Source organism: Tetrao urogallus (genome assembly GCF_951394365.1).
Source record: "Tetrao urogallus genome assembly, chromosome: 6".
Taxonomy (NCBI): domain Eukaryota; kingdom Metazoa; phylum Chordata; class Aves; order Galliformes; family Phasianidae; genus Tetrao; species Tetrao urogallus.
This window is the reverse complement of record NC_136819.1, coordinates 34,440,443-34,465,253: the sequence shown is the minus strand read 5'-3', so window position 1 is coordinate 34,465,253 and position 24,811 is coordinate 34,440,443. Positions and strand designations below refer to the sequence as shown.

General features: G+C 34.6%; 1 protein-coding gene across 2 annotated transcripts in view; it reads left to right on the top strand.

Annotated features, from left to right (window-relative positions):
• STRN3 (striatin 3) overlaps window positions 1-24,811 on the top strand; it is a gene marked incomplete at both ends in the record, with an annotated part of 53,563 nt that overhangs the window by 26,638 nt on the left and 2,114 nt on the right. Inside the window, 8 exons of one of the 2 annotated variants that reach the window (XM_079536795.1) lie at window positions 2,548-2,658; window positions 9,112-9,252; window positions 13,500-13,633; window positions 19,868-20,043; window positions 20,183-20,230; window positions 21,266-21,387; window positions 23,325-23,492; window positions 23,748-23,888. In XM_079536795.1, the coding sequence (XP_079392921.1) occupies window positions 2,548-2,658; window positions 9,112-9,252; window positions 13,500-13,633; window positions 19,868-20,043; window positions 20,183-20,230; window positions 21,266-21,387; window positions 23,325-23,492; window positions 23,748-23,888 (1,041 nt within the window). The remainder of the gene's footprint in view (window positions 1-2,547; window positions 2,659-9,111; window positions 9,253-13,499; window positions 13,634-19,867; window positions 20,044-20,182; window positions 20,231-21,265; window positions 21,388-23,324; window positions 23,493-23,747; window positions 23,889-24,811) is intronic. The other variant, XM_079536796.1, reaches the window with a different exon arrangement.

The following is a 24,811-nucleotide window of genomic DNA, read 5'->3' as shown; positions in this document are numbered from 1 at the left end:
TGAATGTGATTTTCAAATTAGAATTTTATGCTTTGTAGTGAAACAGTATCAAGAAAAGGATGCTTATGTTTGCTTAGGTAAAAGGAAATAAAGCGAATGTTACCTGTTACATAGTATATGCTACACATTACAAGTGTTACACATCAAGTAGTCTACTTATTTTGCTTGTGATTTTCGTGTCTAACATGTTAATCACTGAATTTTTCCTCTGTGTGAAACAAATTCTTTTTATGTAACAATGTGAGTCATTCTGTGCACAGAATTCCATACAGGAGAGGGACTGGAATTGAAGTTCTCTTGAGTCATTTTTAAAAAAATGAAATTGAAGAGGGGAAAAAAAAAGCCTCTACTGAGTGATATTGGCTGTTGGGCACTCTCGATCCTCTGCATGGTCCTGGTGCCAATTTAGTGTGGATTATGACCACTATGAGTGACTTGAATAAGCTTACTACTACAGGAGACTTCTGGAAGTCTTTCAATTATGTGACTTTGTTCCAAGAAGGATAAGTAAATGTAGGCATAGTGAGGAAAATACTGTTAGGTTTTCCAGTAATCTTTGAAATTCATTTCAGAGCCTCCCTATTTCATCTGAGGTATAATTTGAATTAGTTTTTTATTTCTGACTACACTTCAGTAGCCAATACCACTGTTCCTGGATATTTGTTTGCAGGCTTTTTTATCCTGTTTTCTGAATTAGCCCACTTCCTTCCAACTCATTGCCTCTTGAAATTTCAGTGTATCCCGCAGACTGGATATGTTACTCCTATTTTGTTGTCACTGAATTATGTGCTCCTGATTTCATATATCGCAACTCTTAAAACATCCCAGAATTACATGCAAGAATGTTTTGGTTTCTTGTTTTGTTTTGGGTGGGTTTTTTTTGTTTTTTGGTTTTTTTTTTTGGCAACGGCATTACATTTTTTTTACATATGTTCTGTTTTTTAGTTGATTTTTGTCAAACCCTAATTTGTACTGTTGCGACCTACTTGTTTATTTTTGTTCTATTAATGTTTTTCGGGCTGTTATTTGTTGTTCTTCACTGAATTTCCTTTTTGTATGTGTGTCGGGGGTGGAGTGGGGTTATTTACTTGTTTATCAATTTCCTTCCTAATTTCTTTGCATGAACCTTCTGTCATCTTTTTGTGTCTCTTGTGTTTCCTGAATAAATGGTAATTTTCTATCACTGTTTTGACCCTGTGTTCATAAAGGTTAAGATCTTTCTGTTTGTGGTTTGGTAGCTGTGGCAGTAGTTTGGTGTAAGATGTAATTCTTCAGTTTCCTTTTCCATGGGTCCTTACAGACAGTTCTTGAAATTTCCCCACTATGTTTTATTTCCTGCCTTCCCCACCATTACTGTTTCTGTATCTCATCTCTTTATCAATCTTCTCTTTTTCATTTTCCGCCCTATCTGAATGATGATCTTTTTACAGATTGGTCTATATCCTAGGGTATATTCCCATTCTTTGTTCCGTTTTATCATGAAACATTTGTGTGTAGACTGACTCCTACTGGTTATACTGTTCTGCTACATAAATGCTTTTGTTTCTTTCTGTGCTGTATATGGCTCCTCTTGTGCACTTCTATGAATCAAGTGACTGTAATATCAAAAGTTGCTGTCTTATGGAGACACTGATATTGTAGGTATAGTTATAAGTTGGGAACCGAATAACTTATTTTTATTATTTTATGTTTGAAAACCTTGTGTGCATAAACCAAGTTTGGTTGATGTTTAGTTGTTTCTCAGACAAGGTTCTTCTGCAAATGTTACCTTTACCTTGTCTTGGAAACTAGTTTATCCATTTCCTACTGTAGCCTTTCCAGAAAGGTTTGAGACAGTTGAGAAATTTTGAGACTCCTCATGAACACTAAATAATTTTCCAATGTTTGTCAGATGGAAAAAGTTGTCTTCTGAAATGGCTGTGGAATGTGGCCTTTTTGCTTTTTCCAGTGAAACTCCTGAAATGCAGTGGGATGTCAACTTAATTCACTTACGTGAATTACTTTTATCAGTCTTCATTTAAAATGATTTGTTTCTCTGGTTATGCATAGGACCAAGACTTCTTTCTTGTGCATGTAGAACGAGTGTGAGAGAATGCATGGTGGTCTTCATGAATAAACTGGCACTGACTTACTCAGTTTGCATTTTCATGAGTAATACAGCATGAAAACTTTTATTTGCTTGTTTAACACTGGCTGAATAATTTCTTAACACTGTCTTTCTAAAGATGCAGTAATCTTTCTGAACACCAATGAATTTTTCTGTATTTTGAAGTATGCAACATGAAAAGTTACTTATGAAACTTAATTTGTTTGCTCTTTAGAAACAAATTAATACACGATTTTCAAATGTGTAACTGATATTAAGCAGTGTCTTGGAAAACTATGAAACAAGATTTTGTATTTTGTAAACTTTAAACTGAGACTGCACCTTTTAAAGATTTATTAAGAACTTGTACTGATGCTCTTATACAGCTATTATAGTAAATAGCCAACAGCTTGCATTGCCAATTGCTGATTTTTTTTCTTTTAATAATATGCTGCATGTAGACAAAGATGACCTGTCCCCAACTGCTGAGGTTTGGGATGTAGACCAGGGACTAATAAGTAAACTGAAGGAACAGTACAAGAAGGAACGAAAGGGGAAGAAAGGGGTAAAGAGTAAGTGCAGATTCTGAATCTTGTAATACAACGCTTTTTTGCCTATCTGTATAGAAGACTTTTTTTTTCCTCATGAGTTCTATTTGTTTTTGTTTTTCATTAAACGTTTCTGTAATGGGGGCAACCAACTTTAACTTTCTACCTGCTGAATATGAGTATATCAAAGCCTTTATCTACAGCCAGTCTTATCTCGATGAGATGTGTTGAAAGTGAAATAGGTGCAGAGAAGTAACTTGCTTTTTAATGGCAGCGCAAAAATAATGAACAATTGGCATTTAGGAGTTATTTCTACTCCAGAAGGTTTTCTGAAAGAAGATGTAAGCTTTCTCCAGTTCTTAAATTAAAATATTATGGTACTGTTTTGACTGTTGGTTGTTTTAGTGTTTGTTTTGTTGTTTGGGTGTTTTGGGATGTGTTTTTGATTTTTTTTTTTTTTAATTAATTATTTATTTATTTTTTTGTTGTTGTTGTTGTTCTTTTTGGCTGTTTGGTTTTTCCTTTTTGCATCATGAGCTTGAATCAAGCTGTAATTGCTATTCATGGGTTGCAGTTTTTTTTCTTTTGGCAATCTAAGGCAATGTGAGAGTGGAGGAAAAGAAGGCCTGTTATGTGATTATGAACTTTTTTGCAGCTTCGTTTATTTTTTTGTGGTGCCTCTTGCTTTTCAGTGCAGTTTCTAAGTTTTGGCTAATGCCTTACTCTAGAACAGTTTTCAGACCTGTTGCCCTTATATGAACCATGCAAGTTAAACTGAATTTTCAACTCTATGTACCTGTTCAAAATACCTTTGTGATTTATATCATCAGCTATGCAAGTTTTATAGTGGACGTGATGTTATTAAATTAGTCTCTGGAGAAGCTCTTTTGCAGGTGTTTTTCTTTTTAATTTTTTATTTGTCTGCTAAAGTTTCTAGCTATATTTATTAAAAGTAAAAAATATTTAGGATTTGGAAAATTGTGTGAATATGCACTAAATCAGATGATAATTAGGATATAGCACTTCATTAAAGGATTCTATAATCACTAAGGTTTGAAATTATTTTGCTAGTTATAATGAACTAATATTCATTTGCACATTGTTTCTCAGCAGTTTTGCATGACTCTTAGGCACATATGCATTCATGCACATAGACAAATATTTTCAGCCAGAGTACAAAGATTCTTGCCCAGATTTTGGATTAATTTTTGGAATTTATGGTAGTAACCTGGATGTCAGTAAGCATCACTTAATATGTAAGTAAGAATTTGATGCTTTCAAATTCATGGTTTCTAATTAAAAATTGACACCTAAATTGCTGAACTAATTGAGTAGCCTAAGTGCACACAGCGAAAGTATGCAGTTATGGTGGGACAGGTTTGTTTAAATTATTTTTATTCTGTCTCTAGACTTCTTTTGTCAGCTTTTTCAGTCTCAACGTTAAAAGTAGAAGATCCTCTTTATTTCTCCTTCAAATGCCAGATCTTTCACAACCTTGATGTTGCATATTCATCTTATTTTGCTCTTCAACATTTTAAGTCCATTGTCAGATTTGTGTCAGAATTTTCTGAGATCTGTGTGGCACTATATATGATTGTTATGATCAAATAAACATTTTGATTATTGCTGTGTTTTTGGGGGCACAATAATAGGGCAGACATTCTAATGGATTCTTTTATTGGACATGTATCCAGTAACTGTACCGTAATCTGCAGTTAGACTGTTAACTCATGTCAGGATCTTCACAGCCCTGACATAGATGTGGTAACTGTCATTCCAGTCTTAGGGGTTAATAACAAAACAGAAGTTCATTTTATTCATTTTGACACTTCTTGTTGTTTCTTCTTGTTATCTTTTGAGTGGAACATCTAAACTTAGGTAATCTGCTCATCACAGATACATCTTGATAAGGATTTTCTTTTTCCTTTATTATTTTTAAATCTGTCAGGATAGTCAAAATACTATGTTAAAATATTATGTTGAATTCTTTCTTAAGGGAATTTAAAATGAAACAAAAAATACCCGATGCTTTAATTGCCTTTATAGTATCAACAATAGTAAAATAACCGGCTATTGAGGTTACGTGTGGTGGAGTAGGGTTTGCTTTGTTTCTGTCTGTAACATTTCTGTGGACAGGTATACACTCCTTTGGGTAAGAAACTGGCTAGTGGGCCGTGCTCAACAAGTAGTGGTGAATGGCGTGAAGTCCAGCTGGCGACCCGTTTCAAGTGGTGTCCCCCAGGGGTCAGTACTGGAGCCCATCTTGTTTAATATCTTTATTGATGACCTAGATGAAGGGATTGAGTGCACCCCCAGTAAGTTTGCAGATGACACCAAGTTGGGAGGTGGTGTGGATCTGCCTGAGGGTAGGGAGGCCCTTCAGAGGGATCTAGATAAGCTGGATCACTGGGCTGAGGTGAATGGGATGAGGTTCAACAAGGTCAAGCGTTGGGTCCTGCACTTTGTCCGCAATGCAGCATTATAGGCTTGGGGATGAGTGGCTGGATAACTGTGAAGAGGAAAGGGACCTGGGGGTGTTGGTTGATGCTCAGCTGAACATGAGCTGACAGTGTGCCCAGGTGGCCAAGAGGGCCAACGGCATCCTGGCCTGCATTAGAAATAGTGTGGCCAGCAGGAGCAGGGAGGTGATCATCCCCCCGTACTCAGCACTGGTGAGGATGCACCTTGAGTACTGTGTTCAGTTTTGGGCCCCTCAGTACAAGAAAGACATTGAGGCCCTGGGGCGTGTCCAGAGAAGGGCAGTGAAACTGGTGAGGGGTCTGGAGCACAAGTCTTATGAGGAGTGGCTGAGGGAGCTGGGATTGTTCAGTCTGGAGAAGAAGAAGCTCAGGGGGAACCTCATTGCACTCTACAACTTCCTGAAGGGAGGTTGTGGTGAAGAGGGATTTGGCCTCTTGTCCCAGACAAGGAGCAGGACACAGGGAAATGGCCGCAACTTGTATTACAAGAGGTTTAGATTAGACATAAGGAAGAACTTTTTCTCTCAGAGAGTGGTCAGGCACTGGAATGGCTGCCCAGGGAGGTGGTGGAGTCGCCGTCCCTGGCAGTGTTCAAGAGGCGTCTGGATGAGGAGCTGCGAGATATGGTTTAGGGCTTGTGGTGGCAATGGTGATGAGGAGACGGTTGGACTAGATCTTACAGGTCGTTTCCAACCTTGTGATTCTATGATTCTATGACGTCTTCTCTTTCCAAGCTCAACGCTCCTCTGCAAACCCGCATATATGCATTAATTTGCCTATGTATCTGTTCACAGAATAGGAAAGCTTTTACACAGGCTTTACTGATTTTTACACTACTGCCTTGTTTTATAAGGTTTTGTTTTGTTTTTTAGAATTTAAGGAAATGAGATTCTAGGTGTTGTTTTCTTCATAACAGGTCTGTGTTTACTGATTGTGTTCTCTCATTCTGAGGAAGGCTGCAGCACAGCCAGATGATGCCTTGAAACGTAGCTGCTTATGCAGAGTCAGCACATTCTAATCCTCAAAAATCTTTGTAACATTTAGAGTACTTCAACAATGATATGAAGGCACAATAATTAGAAAGCAGATATCTGTATATTGCTTATGTCTGGAAGACCATCACAGAATAATGACATTTTTTAGCATGAATTACAGGGAAGTTGTTGGAAATAGCACCTGCTTCTTTGTAAACTTAAGTGTTTCTCCCTCTTTTATGATGGATTGAGGGCTATTCTGAGCTGATGCCTGCAGGACAAGTAAGTAAACTTGCTGAAAAGCACTGCAAGACAAGACTGATTGTCCTGTTATTAATGATATGCAAAATGACTGACTAGTTCAAGGTAGCAATGGGTAGCAGAGTGAGCTGGATTACTGTCAGTTTCCTTTGAGTATGCTCTGAGACAGACTTCTTATTCCCACGTTTGAGGTGAAAGCATTTACAAAAGGTGCTTTCTGTTTGGATGAGAGTAAAATTTGTATCAGTGTCAAGAAGACTAATGAGTCTTCTGGAGAATAAAGAGTGGCTTCAAGTAGACATCAGGCTACCAGTCATGACTTTTATCACATAATATAGTGATTGCTTCTTAATGTCTTCAAGAATATATCTTCTGCTGATCACTTTAGATGCTGATCACTTTAGATAGGTGACTGGCTGACAACCAGTTGGAAAAGATACAAAAACAGGTTTGTGGTTTGTGCAGTTAAGACCCAATCATTTAACTACTTTTTTTTTTTTTAATGAAATTTCATTGGCTGACTGCAATTAACCGTTTCAAATGAGATATTATCCATATTAGTCTAGCAGCTATCTAAAAACTACTAAAAAGTGTTACTGGAAAGGAGACATCCCTCATACTAGTGAGGAACAACATCCTTCACCTCTTTGAAGTGTCTTTTTAGATGTTTCCACTTCAAGCCAAATGCAGTTCATTTCAGTCTGCAGATCTCTACAGAAAGTGATTAGGTGACATGATGGAATAGGTCATCCAGTAGAACATAGTGGTTACTCAGTGTAACTGTAGTTTGTAGTTAAAACTAGTTGGAAGTTCATTTCAGTTGCCCGATAAAGGACGTTATTTTTACATTTGTATGTGATAAGTGTTTATAACACGTACTTTGTTTCCTTCCAATCTGCTGATAGCTGCTTCCTATGCTTTCCTATCTAACTGGAATGAAGTCTTTTTCTGTTCACGCTTTTAAAGGAATGTTTTGTGTTCCCATTAGTAATTGTGTTTGAAAGAAATGTTTATCTGCTTTCACTGTCTCCTTCAAAACTCAAGTAGGTCTCTGTATTAATCCCTGCTTTTTATCCATCTGTGTCTTAAAGTAATAATAATATTGCTTTACTTCTGGGTTTATTGGAAAACGATTCTACATAAAGATTAGAACTGTAACCAGGAAAGAAAATGTTAAGTATTTCACACTTCTTCAGCTGAGATCATAGGTTTCTAGACTCATCAGTACATGAGTTCAGTGACACTTAGCCATTCAAGAAACATGTTACATATGGAAAACTTTAGGAAGCCAGTTTTATTCTCGAACAACTTACGGGTAGGAGCTTTAATATGTATGATAGAAATACTGTGGCTTCCATGAAAGATTGAAACCACAGAAAAGTATAGGGATTCTAAGTTGCATTTGTTGAAATGAACATGTTTTGCAATTATTATTGTGAATAATGATCCCTCTCTGCATTACATCAAGAAAATAACTGATGGATGCTTATTTTTGGTCACGTTGATTTTAACTATTTTTTGTCAAAGACAGATCTTAAAATTGGTATAACATGATTTCAACAAATGTGTTTTAGAATTTAACTACTTAAACAGTTCTGATTTTGAGAAGTGATCTGTAAATCTAGTGTTTCTCTTACAACTTCATAAAATGATGACCTTGTTTTGGTTTGTATCTTTTAAAAAGTGACATGTCAACTCAGAGTGTAATAAAATTCTGCCTAGTGCATACTTCACCAAAATGTGTATGTTTGAAAATTACTTATGCTATACTATATCGATTTAGAAGTAGTAAAACTTCATAGTGGATTTTAAAGAGAAATACATAGCGTAAGTGTATTTGTTTGTTTAAAATATAATTGCCTCACTACCTGTGAGGACTTCCTTTTAATTAAAACTAGTGAAGTGTCATTGTGGGTAATTTTCTTTAGCAGGAGTCTATTGCTGTAATTTCACTTCATCTTTTTTTTTTCTTTTTTTTAATGGAAGCTGGAAGTTGAAAGCAGAAGTGAATTTAATTAAAATACTTGTAATTAGAACCTACTATTTTTGTTAGCTAGTATCCGTACTATGAAATTAATGCACATAATTTAGTATATTCTACTTTTAGTTACTACTACTATATAATTTAGTATTCTTTACTTCTAGGAGCAGGCTTATCTAATAAATATAATGTCCATTTACTATTTCATACACTGGTGATCTTGTATTTTATACAATATAAATATTTTATACAATTCAAATACCATTCAAAATCAGGGAAAGTTAATTGTTTGTTGCACCCCCCACCCCCACAATTATGATTTATTTATACTTATTCCCCTCATTTGTGAGCTTATCTTTTATTTGCAATCTTTCTCAATGTTTAATTGTTTAGTATAGTTAGTTCTGTATTAGCAAGTGTTTAATTCGTATGTGTTTTTATAATTGTGTTCTTTTGATGTTTGGCTTCTCGCAGGGCTGTATGATGATTTTTTTCTCTCCTACAGGAAATCATAAAATAGATCAACGGATGCAAAACATTTGTTCTTTGATCTGGTGAATTCAGACTGTTTGCATGTAGTTTTAGATTTAATGCATTAACTCCTTGATTTCCAAAAGATCAATTGTATTTATATACAAAGACAAAAGCAAAGCATTGTATTTATTTTAAGGAGGTCCCATTAGTAATTATTCTTGTTTACTTAGTTTAATGGATTTTTAGACTTCTGTCAAGTCAAGCGGTAGCAATCAAATGAATTTTTGCTGCTGACGTTAATTTACAGGAGTCAACAGGACAAAACTTCAAGACATGATAGCAGATCTGGGCGATGATGAGATACCCCACATCCCTTCAGGAATCATTAATCAATCTAGGTCACCCTCTTCTAGAATGACTGATCATGAAGGTGCAAGAGCAGAGGAAGGTACAAAAAATTCAGCTACTTATTGTATTTCAGGAGATTTCTTGTAGAAGGCACACGCTGTCATTTACTGTCCGCTCTATAAAGCTTAATGCAGTTGCAGGTTGTGGACCTTTATTTCCTAAGTACTTTTAAACAACTTCATGTACAGCGGTGTGTTCTGAAACTATTCAGTATTAAATCACTGTTTGCAGACCCCATGTAGCAAAATGTTGTATGAATAGGGTGTTACTGATTGAGGGTTAAAAGGTGAGTATTAGTATTTGACAACAGTTTGTGTTTCTGAGTGAAATTTGTAAGTGAATATTTAACTTGAGACTAACTTGTCTCTTTTTCCTTAAGCTTAATGTTGATTTATTGTTTTAAAATTCTCTTGTCCTATTTTATGTATAGTCTTAAGCATTTCTCTGCAAAGTGTTAGGTCCAGTTTCAGAATTATCTTATGCAGTGGGGGTTAGTGGCATAATATCACCTACGTAGACCAAAGTTTTGCTATTCAGCTTGTTGCCATCTACAGTTTTAAGGTTTGACTTTTAAAGGAGCGTTATTCAAGATCATACAATACTGTGATATAAATTGTCTATTTTAAATAGAATAAAATAAAATCAAAGTGCTCGACTAAATCCGCATTTGGCTCTTCTAGGATGATCTCTGAACCATAAGCCCTGGCATGGTATTAGCTATCCCAGAAGTCAAAACAATTTGCATTATTACTGATGCTGCTTATTGGTTCTTTTGTTTTTCCTTAATCCTTACTGTTGTCTGTCCTCCTCCTCCCTGAAATTTCTGTCTTGTTCTAAGCAGAGAAGTGTAAAGTTTGTGGGGAAGTGCTTTTGCTTCTATCCTGAACTATTACTATTACTTCACCTTGTTTTCTAGCCTTCTATTTTACTGCCTTCCTTTTTTTTTTTTTTTTCTTCTTCGATTTAAAGATCCACAAGTATCAAATTAACTTGTAGAATGCAATTGAAAATAGTAACGGTGAAGTTTCTGTTGCAGAAGTCAGTGCGCATGTACCTTGTACTATCAGCTGTAAATGTCATGTGATGGTATAGAGGTGTCTCGCATCTCTCCAGTAACTGTGTAACTGCTGCAGTGTTTTGTGCTAGGTATTTTAAATGGAATGTTGTCTCATGTCTGTTTTAAAGGCATTGTATCTCAAGTAGTACAGTACAAAGCAACCCTTCTGAAGAAATAGATTGTAGATTTAAATTTGATAAGGGCTGACTTGTGTGGTTCCTGTAGAACAGACGTTATGCTACACTTTAAATAAAGATTGTCCAAACTGTTTTCAAGTAAACTGCCTTCAGAATTGTATTTCTGTCTATTTATGTGCTTTATGATTATAGCTTATCAGTTCAGTTTCCTGGACTTTATTCATTAAGAGCAGTAGTATGAATATCTTTATTATTTTCTTATTATTATCACAATCTGTTAATTGTGGTTTCTCCAAAACTTTTAAACTGGAATAATAGTGTAAGCTTTGCTGTTTTGGTCAGAAATTCTATGCAGAATACTGTGCAGCTTTCTAAATCTTTGCACAACCCATTATAAAAACATGAAGTTACAAGCACACAAGCTTACTTTGTATTCATTTTGGGTCTGCACTTTGTAAATTTCAAATGCTTAATTATCATAACACGGTGATTTTGCTCAGTTTTTCTATTCAGCTGTGGTTTCAAAGCTAATGCCTTTTGAAGACAGTTTTAGGGAACGATTGTGTCTTTCTTGCTAGGGCATGCTAGCCTGATGAATGTTACTAAGCTGTAATGTTCTTGGGGTTGTACTTAAGCTTTATGCTACACTCTGCTATTAAGTGTTCCAGTTCTGTTATAAATTGAGTGGTTGGAAATGCTATTTTCATGTAGAGAACAAAGTGGTTTTTAAGCTCCCTTTTTTTAAACTTGGTGAGGGCTTGGGGATCCAAAAAAGAAACTATAGTTCTTTTACAACTGTAGTTCTAATTTTAACTATGATTCTGATTGGCTGGGACTATATATTCTACATTTCTAAAGTTTTTATTTCTACTCAAGTGGAGGTTTAAATATGAGACACTTGTTATGTTGTAATAACATTTTGTAGCCTCGGCCATTTAAAAAAAAATTTCTGTTTTGCCGTAGTGCATGATCTTCAGAAATAGAAAGTACAGCGTAATTCTGAGCTACAACTTGATTCTACATCCAGTATATTGTGTAAAGTTATTTTTGTTTTATTGAACACCTAATGCACAGCTGTGGGAATAATCTCTTTTTTTAATTGAAACAAACAAACAATAAATCCAATTTATTTTTTTCCATATGCCTATTGATATATGGTGAGGATCTTTATTTTTGGTAGCTGTAACTTCATGCATATTTCATTGCATTACTTCTCTGCATATATCAGAAAAAGAGACACAAAAAAAAGTGTTGAAAACCTGCAGAACTTGCAAACGTTCTTCAGTCTTTTATTGAATGTCATATTTGCACAAACTTATTTTTAGAATTAATGAAAATGTAGTTATGCTATATATACATATTGGTAGCTTTAGTGTTTAGAAATGTGCTTCTAAATTTTGGATAATGTTAACTTGGAAGTTTTAAATAAAGAAATGTTGAAATTGATAGGTTTATGTATAGATTTCTCCTGTGCAGTTTTCAGTGGTAGAGCTTAGCTCATGCAAGCTTATCTACCAAGCACAGACAGCATTAATCTTGTGCACTATTAGGAGGATAGACTTGAGAGCTCACTTAAACTATGTGAGCATGTCTTAGATAAATAGGACTTGCACAACAAGGATGGAAAGCATCCTCAGGTGTAAAATGAGGATGCTGTCTCCTTTCCCCTGTGGTCTGGGAAGACTTGGGAGATTTGGACTTCTAAATGGACAGTAGTATTTGTTAGTCTGGGCCTGTCAGGACGTTGAAGGTGAGCCAGGTTTGGAAATTCCAAATAAAGTATTAGGGGTTTTTTTTTTCTCTTTTTTTTTTTTTTTTTTCTTCTGTCAGAAAAAAACCAAGGAAATTGTGAATATTTTGGGGAAAAAAAAAAAAAGAGCTAATTATTATTGTTTGGGGATTTCAGTGTCTTAATTTAATCAAAGGAATGTCTGTGATGTCATTTCTTGCTTTATATAGGAATATTGCATCTCCCTTTAATTTTAGTCAGGTGTTTAGACAGGAAAAAAAAAAAAAGGAATTGCATGTATTAGAGCATTATTTCTGAGAGGATTAGAAAGTAGAAGTGCCATTACAGTGATACTGTAACTCAGTGAAATCTAAATGTCAAGCAGATTTAATTTCTGAAGATGTCAAATAAGATTTAATATGCTTTGGAAATGCTTACACTTAGCTGAAGTTCCCATTTTGCTGAAGTTGATCTAAAATACTTTACCTATCAAGAATCCCATTTTATTTTTTATTTTCTTTTCACAAAAGAGAATACAGATAAGTCAAAGCAGCTTCTGATAGCATGCTGAAGTGTTAGTTTTTAAGCCTTCAGTCATATTCCTCACCACCAAGTTGGTATTTGGGGATATTGTAGAAGGAGGTAAACAGTATTGTTGATTATAAGGAATGCGGGTGAATGTTTGAAACTTTCTCGTTCAGATGTTTGTTTAGAATGAATGGTTTATAGGTTATTTGTATTTATTTATTCTAAATGGCAATTAACAAAAATGTTAATTTTAACTTGAAGGCGCAGCTCATCAAGATAAATAGTAGCTGATTTTTGATTTTAGGAATTTAAAATTACAGAGAAAGTAAGAGATTCACCAATATCTGTTATTTCTTTTCTTAAATAATCTGGTAAATTGGAGTAGAAGTTTTGCACGAGACCTTGATTTAAGACAAAAATACTTAAAATACTTAATGGTGCAGGTAGAGGGATTTGATTAGTACTGAGCATAGAGACTTATTTGCAAATGGCAAGAAGGCAAGCAACATTGTGTAGTGAAGTATTATTTGGAGATGTAGGACATAGATTTCATCTTGAAAAATGATCATTCAAGTCACTTCATTCTTGTTACCTTCTCACATATAATAATTTTTAAATTGTAAAATTATGGGAATTTTTGTAGACTAAGTTGAAATGAAATTACTGAAATCATGATGAAGAATTGTGTTTTTAATGTGTTGCATGTGTTCTCTTTTTATTTTACTTGTAGTATGTGGTGTGCACTAGTTCAGTTTTAAATTCTGCTTTGTTTGTAAGTTTTTCATCAATGTTTAAATTGTTGTATTGATACTTAAAGAAACTTTTATTCTTTGTAGCTGAGCCAATAACGTTTCCATCTGGAGGAGGCAAGTCATTTATTATGGGTTCTGATGATGTTTTGTTAAGTGTACTGGGCCTTGGAGACCTTGCAGACTTGACAGTAACAAATGATGCAGACTATAGTTATGATGTAAGTGCAATTTTATTTTAAAATTCTTTATACAGTTTAATTTAATCAGTGATAGTTTTCCTCTACCCTGTCCCTCTACCCTGAATGTTACAGATGCAGAGAACAGAGCTTTTAGTAGCAAATATTATTTGGGAGGACGAGGGGACACCTTTTCAATGTGCTAAGTATTTTGGATAATTATAATTAAGATTACTTGTTTATTTTCTTCTAATGTAATTTCATTCATATTTTGTAACTGGGGGGTGTGTAACCACCTAGAATACAGTTTGATGACTTAACATGAATTTCTTTAAACGGAAATGGAAATTAGACACTGAAATGGAATACTGAGAAGACATGGCTTAAAACGCAAATATTTATAGAAACATATTGCTCTGCTCCACTCTTTCTGTTTACATGGTGTTAATAGCATAAACTATATATTACTGTTTATTTCTGATGTAAACTTCTAGGGAGTATTTTTAGTGTTACCTAGAGGTTTGAGATTGTCATTTACCATGTTAATGAAGCTACTGCAACTAGGGTTTCTCTCTTCTTTTTTTTTTTTTTTTTTTTTTTTTTTTTTTTTTTTTTTTTAATTGGCTGGTAATATTTGACTAGTTAGGGAAAAGTCCAGGTAAGTCTTACATATTGTACTGTGTTTAAAGTATCTTGTTAGTTTTTGGTGGGCTTTTTGTTATGGGGTCTGAAAGTACTTAAGCTGCACACCATTTTATTTAATCCTCAGTGTCTATATTACATCATAAAGTAAATGCCAATACGTTCTTTACTGTAAGGTGTTTGGTTGCATAGTTAGATTTCCTGATTGAAAATTGAAAACTTTAATTGTCCATCCTTATAGAAAGTAGTGAAAAACTCCAGTGGAAATACTTCTTAAAATATTTGCCCAATTTCATGCACTTACAATACTTTGTCCTGTTCTGTTCACAGAAAAGATTAACGTTGAGATTGTCTGATTGATTTCAAATGACGTAACGCTTCTTAGAAATCAGATAACTTGAAATTAGAGTTCAGTTTCAGCTCTTTGAATTTTACTTTCTACTGAGCTGAATCTGCCGTATCACTGTATGTAAAAGTATGGCAGACAGTTTTAAGAATCGTGTGCAATGTGTAGAACATAACACTTTTTTTTCTTTTTTAATTTACGATTAAATCTGTGAATAAGTGGACATGGAAAAAAAGGCTTTTAATTACTTCACGGGTGTATATGATTAAGTCAGCTTAAATTTGAGACATCCAGAACTGGTATTAAAACAACACCCCTAACCTGTAGTAGATTCCACTGTGGATTATGAAATTGAATAGCTTGGGGTTCTTTTTTACATAGTCTTCTGCTGACCTGGTTTACCTCTAAATATTCTTGCTTGTATATTCACTGAATGCTAATTTGCATGAATGAATAAAAAGAAAGCAGTTCAGAATCTCAAAATCAAGGTACCAGCTTTTCATTTGTTTTTATATTGTTCTCATTTTACTGACAGGTGCTTCAGTGTTGTTGAATTCTCAAAACTTTCTCAGCAAGACTTTTTTTGCTAAAGGCCCTTGAATTTGGGGGATATATGAATTGGTGTTATCAATGCATAAATACTTGGCTGTTAAAGGAGACAAAGGATGTGAATTTTTTTGTTTGTTTCTTTCAACTGGATTATTTTCAAATAAAAATGAGACACAATTGACTATAAATGTCATTCAGTTTCCCTTCTCCCTCTCTAGTTTTCCTTTCCAAGTGCTGTTAGGGACTTTATGAGTATATATGAAAAATGTGCATGACTTCTTCCTGTACCTGAAAAAATAAACTTCTAATATCAAGTTACACAAGTAGAAAGGTTTTCTTGATGTTTTTGTGTAAAAAGAAGGGAATCTGTCCTGCTGTGGATCTGAAGAGACTGAAATTCAGATGGTATGTAGTTCTCTTGCATCATGATGTTCCTCCAAGATAAAAATTCCTTGATACTTCTTTATTTCTGATGTTGTTCCCACATAAGTGTGCATGTGCAGTACAGTAGGGCTGTGTCTCAGCCTGTACTTGTAATATAATGCTTGTAGGACAACTTAATCTCTTGTCCCTGCAAGCCACTTGTTTTTCCAGTAAGTCCCTAAATGAAATTCTTATTTTTGAAATGGAGGCTATGTATAGAGAGGATGGGAATTAAATTTTAAATCGTTATAGTTTTAATTGTAGCTGAATATTTTTTCTGTATGGTAAACATTTAGCGCATGGATTGTTTACAACAGCAGTCATCTCAAGTAATGTCTCTTCTAGTATCTAGTACTTCGTATATAGTGCGTATTTGTACTCTGAGAAAGTAATATTAAATACTACACAAGGGATATTTTTGATAGTTGCACAGGATCTTGGTGTTTTTTGGCTGCAAATGCAGAAGTCTTGATTTATCAGAGTATCTAATCTGGAAATCACAACATTATCAAGAAAAAAATGAGGGATTAAAATACTCCAACTACAGTTATTAATTATTGCTTTTTAAATTCTGTTTGCTGTAGACATGTAGCAAATTGGGAAGACAGAGAAGGATGCAGGTCTCCTTGCTGTGGTATGAGGAGATTCTCTTGAATGCAGGGGCCAGGAAGATTTTTTCTACCTGATGCTTGATTTTGTTTAGTTTGGGTGTGGGTTGTTTGGGTTCTTTTGCCCTTCTTTATTATTCCTCAGTTGAAATTTCTTCCAGTACGATTTTCTGCTGGTTTGTAATGCAGAATGACTGAGTTGCTTGCCATGTGCTATAAAGAAGAACAATTCTAATTGTTCTTCTAATCTATGCAACATTTCCTTCTCTGCCCTCCCACCATCATAAGATTCTGTGGATTCTTGTTTTCAATTTTTGGTTTAAAGAGATTATGGTAAAGGTCTTTTTTTTCTTCCTTTTGTTTTTCAAATGATTGGCATTTCAGATGGCAGTGCTGATCGTTTTAATTAACATCCACTGAAGGTGTAGGGAGAGGGCTGATGGGAGAGATAAATAAAGCTACAGAAGATATTTGGTACTGTAGTCTAGCTCTCTTCCAGTATCTGAAAAGTACATACAGCAAGAGCAGGGCTGGTCTGTTTTTGCTGGTGACAGGAAGAGGGAAATGGCCTTAAGTTGTGCCAGGGTAAGTTTAGTTTGGATATTAGGAAAAACTAATTTACTGAAAAGATTGTGAGCACTGGAATAGGCTCCACGGGGAGGTGGTTGAGTTACCATCCTGAATGTGTTTAAAAACTGTTGTGGTGCTCAGGGACATGATTTAGTAGAGAGTTGTTAGTTAGGGTGATGTAGTTAGGTTGTGGTTGGAATTGATGATCTTTAAGATCTTTTCCAACCCAAGCAATTCTATGATTTTGGATCTGGCTTTTACCAGTAGAACAGTTAAGACCTAATGGAGCTGTGTGTCTGTGCTTTTGTTTGGAGAGGTTTCTGACTTGTCCACTTCAAAATATTGATATGTAGCATTACATCTTATTTTTTACTTTTTTATTTTGCCCCTGTCTTGTTTTGTGTCTCACGTTTGCCCTTTTGTAGTCAGCAAATACGGTTTCCAAGTTCCTTGACAATGTTTTTGTGGTGTGTGCTTTTTTGAAATAGAAATAGGTTACAGTGATCTTTTTAAAGATAGTTAGTTTTTTCCTCTTGGCCAGGTTCATTAGAAAGATGGACAGAGAGAATTAAACAAACATCTGTTTTTATTTAACTACATTTCAAGGAAAGGTGTACATGGTCTTTTCTTAGAACAAGATGTTGACATCTGTTCTAAAAAAGTGAAGCCTTAAAAGCCTTACTTAGTGCTTCTTTTTCCAAATTTCTGTCAGTTTGGTACCTTGTGTTTTAATGAGTGTATCTGAACTACTGAGAATGAAGTTACTGTTGCAACAGCCATTTTAACAACAACAACAATTGATTAACTTTTTGTTGTTTTTCTTAGTCCCAGTTTTCTTGAAAACAAATCAAGTGAAGAAAAAATCACAAGTGTAGCAAAAATCATTGTAGTGTGGATGCACACCACTTTGAAAGAATCAAAGTCTTTTATCTGGGGTGTAACATGCTAAAATTAAGCACAGCTGTTTCAGATGCTGGGCTTTAATTTCTTCAAGCCCCAAACTGTAACAAGTGTGTGAGACAACAGGAGTTAGCCAGGTAGATGAATGTATTTATATAATGATGATTAGAAACATTAAGGAACTCTGTTAGCTAGAGAATTACTTCAATAATTAACAGAGCTCCAGAATTCCACTCTGTTCCCTCATACAAAGAAGATATTATTGTTTGTATCAGCATTGTATGCTGAAGTATAGTTTGGAATATTTTAAATATCAACAGAAAATACTGAGATATTCAGTGCACTGCAGAGAAGGAGGATTGAAAGTAAAATATTTTGTAATGAAATTTATTTGTTACATGGTATATTAAAAAAAAGGTTATGTTGGACATCTAGTAAAACAGATTTATGTTGCTTGGTCTGATATTGGGATAATTTGCATTTAGGCCAAAAAAACATCAAATACCTTAATATACAGGGAAAACAGATGTCTACACATCCATAACTTAGAACAGTAAATAGTATTGTCCGAGCATTTCTATTTATTTTGTTTGGATATAATCAAATCTAGTTTGAGTGACTACTGATAATTCAGTCCAGGATAGAGATATGGTGTACTGTTACATTATTATTTGATTTTTTTGTTTTCAGTGCTGACAGATACTTAAATTTTTATTAAATATGAGAGCGTTTGATCTCTCCATAATGTTTCTAGAAGTATCTTGGCATACGGAGAGATTCAGGCCTTAGTTGAGAACTGTCTTAACAAGTATGTGGGTGGATAGTGTGTAAGGCAGAGTATAGAATGAGTATCTATTGATTCTTCATTTGCTAATTTTGGTTATCTATCTAAAATTAGTTTTCTAAAGTCTCATTATAATTACTTGAGAGGAAGCGAGAAGTATGTGCGTGTCTCTTTCTCCTTAGGTGGATGTTTCAGGATAAGTGGTATATAGTCTTTTATAGGTCCTCTTGACTCTGAGTAATATGAATTATATTTGGAGCTTTAAATTAGTCTGTTACATTCACTAGAAGTTTTCTGGTAACTTTTCTGAGATAACTAAGGTTAATATTAAGCATTTATAATTTGTGGGTTTTAATTTTTCTTTGTGAAGAGAATGAATTGGGTGCTCACTGATACATAAGAATACCTTTGTCCCGCTTCATGCAGTAAATAAGTTGCCTCACAAATATATTTAAAATTCATTAAAGCCTTGCACATAACACTTTATATAGTGTTGTTTAATACACTTTTGTTTTAAGTACATAGGTCACTCCATCACACGCCTTCCATACACTTCCATGAGAACTATGTAGACACAAAAAGCACAGTAACACTGTTCAATAGAGCAAATTATCAGCTGCAAAACAATATTTTTGAACATAGTCACCATCATCAGCTATGCATTTTCACTGGTGATGAACAGTTAGTGCTTTTTTTTTTTTTTTTTTTTTTGCATCAAATAATTCAGTGACCCACCTTTGCTTCATACGCACTTCTCTGTCAGTTGTCACTTTATCAAACGGCTCCTCTGCTGCAATTCGTTGCAAGGCAACAAAATATAATGGAATGTTGGCAGGAAGTTTTAATCTCATACCACCAGTGTCCAGTTCTGATGTAGTGGGCCAACACAGTAAAATGTAACTTTCAGAGCAACCCTCGTACTTTAACTATTTCTCTGTACATGCCCTATCATGTAGAATTATTCAAGATGTGCATGTGGTTTCTGTCATTTTTAGTCAAGATGTTAATCTGAGGAAGAAATGTGGGGACCTGAAGTTTATTTTAATAATTTTAAGTGATAATGGGCTTTTGAAAGTTGTAATCTCTTCCTTGGCTACAGAGAATATGATAAGCAATGAAATCGGTATCTTTTTTTTCAGGGAAGAAGAATTAAGGTATCGGTGTACAAAAGGATTAAAACCAAAATTTGAAAATCAAAGGTTGTTTGCATATTCAGTATTATGCTCTTTTCCACACTGGAACAAAAGAAGCTTCTACAATAGGAAAAAAGTGCATTGCAGACTTAGTTGCGTGCCAGAGGGGGGATTACAGATGCCTATAGATCAATAGAGAAATGCATATTTAAGGTTGAATATATATTAACTGAATTAAGAAAAGCAAACTTTTCCTAAGGTACAAATACTCGTTATACATATTTTTAAACTCAATGTAAATTATGCCTTTTCTTTTTTAAGCTGCCAGCTAATAAAGATGCCTTCCGGAAGACATGGAACCCTAAGTATACGCTACGCAGTCATTTTGATGGAGTGCGGGCATTAGCTTTTCATCCTGTAGAGCCTGTGCTGGTTACAGCCTCTGAGGACCATACTCTAAAACTTTGGAATTTGCAGAAAACGGTTCCTGCCAAAAAGTAAGTATAGGGTTTTTATGAAGTATCAGTTTTGTTTTAAAAGTCTTTGAAATTGATTCTCTTAAAACTCTTAAATATTTTTGGAGTTTTTCAGTAGAGACTTCATTTTGTGTAATAATTTTTCCTCTTCATCTTTCAGGAGTGCCTCTTTAGATGTAGAACCTATCTACACATTTAGGGCCCACATGTAAGTGTTTATCAGAATTACCTGATATTTTTTTATCCTGGATTCATAAAACATCATACAGACAAGGTTATACTCTTTAAAACCAGGTAAATACTGAATCCCTGTCATCAGTTGCAGAGTCCGTGCTAAAACAAAAAGAGATGTAGGAGATAACGCTGAAATTGCCTGAGCAGTGTCTTGGGCTGTGGCTTTTAATATGTAAGATCTAAAGAAAATAGATATGATGGAATACTAGTAGTCTAACATAGTAGTCCCCAGATAATTTTGAGAGGTGAAAAAAAGTTGTAGTCATCAAGAAAAAAAAGAAACGGACTTTATGCAGACTCAAGGTCAAGTATATAGGTGGATTTAACTAGTAGTATCTGTTTTCACCAGCTTTAAATGTATAATTCCAGTTTGGAATTATCTGCACTGAAGACCAGTAGACTTTATTTCTTAAGCATGACCTGTTGTGACATCTAACTTAGGATTATTGCTTTACAAGACAGTTAAACCCGACTTAGTGGTATGTCCAAAGGTGCTGCTACCTTTGGGGCACAGCTTGTCTAGTGTCACTGCAAACAGGTTCAAGAGGTTAAACCAGTAGTAGTCTAGCCTTAACCAAAAAGTACTCCTCCTAGGATTATTTTTCTGAACCAGTTTTCCGGAGCACAGTTTTCCGTCCGTCTGAGAAAGTTCACAGTATTAATGGCAGAGAGCTAGAACAACCTCTTTCAGCACAACTAGTTTCTAGATAGGCATAGATTGTTCTTTTAGAAAATAAAAAATAAAAAAAAATCCTTTATGCTTTGCAGGTTTAGTTTCTATTGAAGTAAGATTGTGTTCCTGAATTGCTTAAATTTTGATAGTTGAGTTGTTGTAAATTTTTTAATATAGGTTTGTATAACTGGCTGAGACTTAAGATTGTAACAGAATTGTTTATTTAATCCAGGCTATTTTTTTCCTTTTGTTTTTGCCTTTTTTAAAATAGATTGCAAAATTCTAACTATGCTGTTGGCAGTATCAGTAAACTACTTACTCTCTGTCTCCCAATAGTGGACCTGTATTGTCATTGGCAATTAGTTCTAATGGAGAACAATGTTTCAGTGGTGGTATTGATGCAACCATCCAGTGGTGGAACATGCCTAGCCCTAACGTGGACCCATATGACACCTACGGTAAATACCTTTTAAAAGAAAAACAACTGATAGCTGTTGTCTTGGACATAAATTTCCCACTCAGTAACATGTTTTCTAACCCTTTTGTGCAATGTGAATGCCAGTTATCAAATGAATTGTGTTTTGAAATTGTTTGTATGCAATTAATGTTCGTTGCTTATTTCCATTTGCATTAGTGACATGCTTTCTCTAGAAATGCAAGAGAATGAGTGGCAAGTCCTGAGGTTTAAATAATGAAGAAGTCAGTCACATCCCTTTCTAAGGGACATACATTTTACTTTGGTTTTCCAAAATTTGGAATCTTAATGCCATGTAGGCAAATTGTTTGTATTTGCATTTCGCTTCCCATAGCTAATGACTTAAATTGCTGTTAACTGTATGGAAAACTAATTTGTCTCCTCAATGCTGGTGTGGATTAACAGTATCATGTGTTACTGAAGTTTGAATTGGCATAAAGGCAAGACTGTTTTCTGTTCTTGCTGTTCTTGCTCTTTTCCTTGTGTCACTGTAGTAAGTGATCTGGTACACCACTCAGGCTGCATAATCTGTATTAGTGAGATGAAGAGGAAGCAATGCTGTCTTGTGTCAATTTAGTAAGACCAGTAAAGTGATCTTATAATTTACATGGACCTTAGACAGTCTCCACTGAAGTAACAAAATTATTTTTAAAAGCCAGAGCACTCTTGTTATTTTTCCTCCCTAGAGATTGTTAGTAGGGCTTTTACTTGCAAGACCAAGTTGTTTTAAATGTCATGCAAAATTAAGTTTTAGAGATTTTTTACTTAGTCCTTTCCACCTACCTTTTAATTTCTGTTCTGCTCAAAATCTCGTTTATTAAAAAACCCTCTATGAAAAGCAGCTGTAAAATATGGGTATGTTTCTTTGTTTCACAACAGAAATAATCTCTTTTCAATATTAGGGTACTGAGTTGTTTGTTTCTGTTTTAGAGCAGGTAAGTCAGCAGTACAGTAAATTGGGAAGAAAAAAAGCAGTATTACTGTAAAGGCATCAGAGTTTGAATAACTCATCAGAGTTTAAATAACTGATGAATAAGAAGCTGATCTTTTTTAGATGTTTTTACATCTTGTACAAAGAAAAGACTACAATAAAGAATCGTTAAGATTGTAAACTTAGAAGCAAACCTCTCAGAGAGGAGATTATAACAAATTTTTCATTCTGGAAAAAGGGAACACAGATTTTTTTTTTTTTTTTGAGAAAGCTGCCAGAGGTTGTGTAGGATGATCTACTGTGTAACGTACCTGCAACTTAAACAATAAAATTTTTTAAAAGTCTTTTAGTTCTGATTTTTCCCTTTTCTCACTTTCCTTGGTAGATAATAACAATCATTCCAACATTTATTTATTTATTTTTAATGAAATGCTCTAACTTAAGTTCAGTTGCAGGTTGTTCTCTTTCAGCAAATGACTGAATGAGTTAATAGCTTGCAAGTTTGCTTTGCTAGCAAGCTACTTAAATATAAAAGTCTTAGTTTGTCCATTCAGCTAGCAGCATGAATATCAAGCTGTTTAAAATTTCTCTGAAGTGATCCTTTTGGACAGTGGGGTGTTATCTATTGTGTTCATTATTCATGTGCAGTGTAGTGGACCATTTTGCTTGTGAATCTACTATGAATTATCTATAGACTAGAAAACTACTTGAATAAAAAAGGGTAGAAGCACAAGTCTTGACTTTACTTTCCTATCTGCAGTCAAGTTAGCTCAGGATTTGCACTTGCGTTGAATAAATTGACACTTTTAGGTTTTCCTGCTACTGATATTCACAGAATAGGTGAGTTCAGCTAACAGATCTGTTAGAACCCAGATGTGATAAACTATCAATAATTTAGTAAATGTGACGCATAGCTGTTTTACTTAAAATTTGATTTATATTGCAATGCAATAAATACTTACTCTGTTCCTAAACTTTTGTCTTTCCAGAGCCAAACGTTCTAGCTGGCACACTAGTTGCTCACACAGATGCAGTCTGGGGTCTTGCTTACAGTGGTGTAAAGAATCACTTACTATCTTGTTCAGCAGATGGCACTATTAGATTATGGAACCCACCAGAAAAAATGCCCTGTATTTGCACTTACAATGGAGAGAAAGGTAGGTTTTTTGCTGGGAAATTTTGGTTTTGAAAATTTGTTATGAGACATCTGAAGAAGTTCTTGGCTTGTCCATTTTTCAAAGCTAGTTAACAGGACTAAAGAGAAATTCTTTTATTAAGATAATCCTGATGCTGTGGTGTTATTCTGAAGGGAGCAAATTAAGTATGAGTATAAAGTAAGCTTAATGCTTAAATCGTTAAGAATTTTAAGATGGTCTGTTGTTTCTAAAGGCTTTTTTTCCCTCACTTTTTAGAGCATGGAATACCTACATCAGTTGACTTCATAGGTTGTGATCCTGCTCATATGGTGGCATCTTTTAACACTGGCAGCACAGTCATCTATGATTTAGAAACATCTCAGTCAGTGGTAATGCTTTCATCCCAAGTAGAATCTGGTAAATAAACCTCTTTTCTATTTAGTGTCTAACTTGAATGAGGTACCTGTATGAAAGTTTTATCATACAGGAAGTAAAAAGACAAGCCTACGATAATTAAGAAGGGATTTAAGCAAAAGATTTAGTGTAGAATCTGTCCAGATTGTGCTTCAGTTCTCACATATGGAACATGTAATATTAGAAATTCTGTTGCTACAAATAAGGTGTTAGGAAGACATAGCTCATTGTTGATAATTGTATATAGCTGATGAGACTCTAAATAAAGGAGCTTTCTTCAGTACTTCGTTTTCTTGAACATATGGAAGTGTTTCATAAAGAAAACATTCAGTTTCTGATCATTCTCAGTATGGCATAGAGTATCGTAAGGGAAGAACTTGCTTTTCATATCCAATTAATCCAGTTCTCAAATAGCTTATTGAAAGGCTTCAGCACAGATTATAAAAATCTGCCAAAGATATACTCTAGGTAGCTTGTGCAAAGCTGACGTTGAAAGTGAGAAGCACCATCACAAATTGGAGATACCCCTTTCCTATTTTGAAGAGAATCTCAAATGGAATCAACAAAACAAGAATGAAGGAAACGATTCTTAAGACAGGAAGTGCATTATGGGCACTATTCTAAGAACTTCTAAGGAGGTTCAGTGGTTCTTTAAGCTGAAATACATAAAAATGTCTGCTGGAATCTTGTAGGTTAGATTGACTTTAGCTTTTCTGTTTGTTTTCAATATGTATCTTTTTTTATATGGAGGTATAAGAATTGTGTTCCAAGTATATGGGTAATTTGTTTCTACTTCGTTAACGCTGCCCCAGAGCACTTCCCCTGATTTGTTTGCCATCCATCGAGGATCTTTCTTATGTATAAACCAGTTGTGCAGCTTTAACCTTAAAGTACATTGACAGGAATATACCTGGCTTAATCTATCT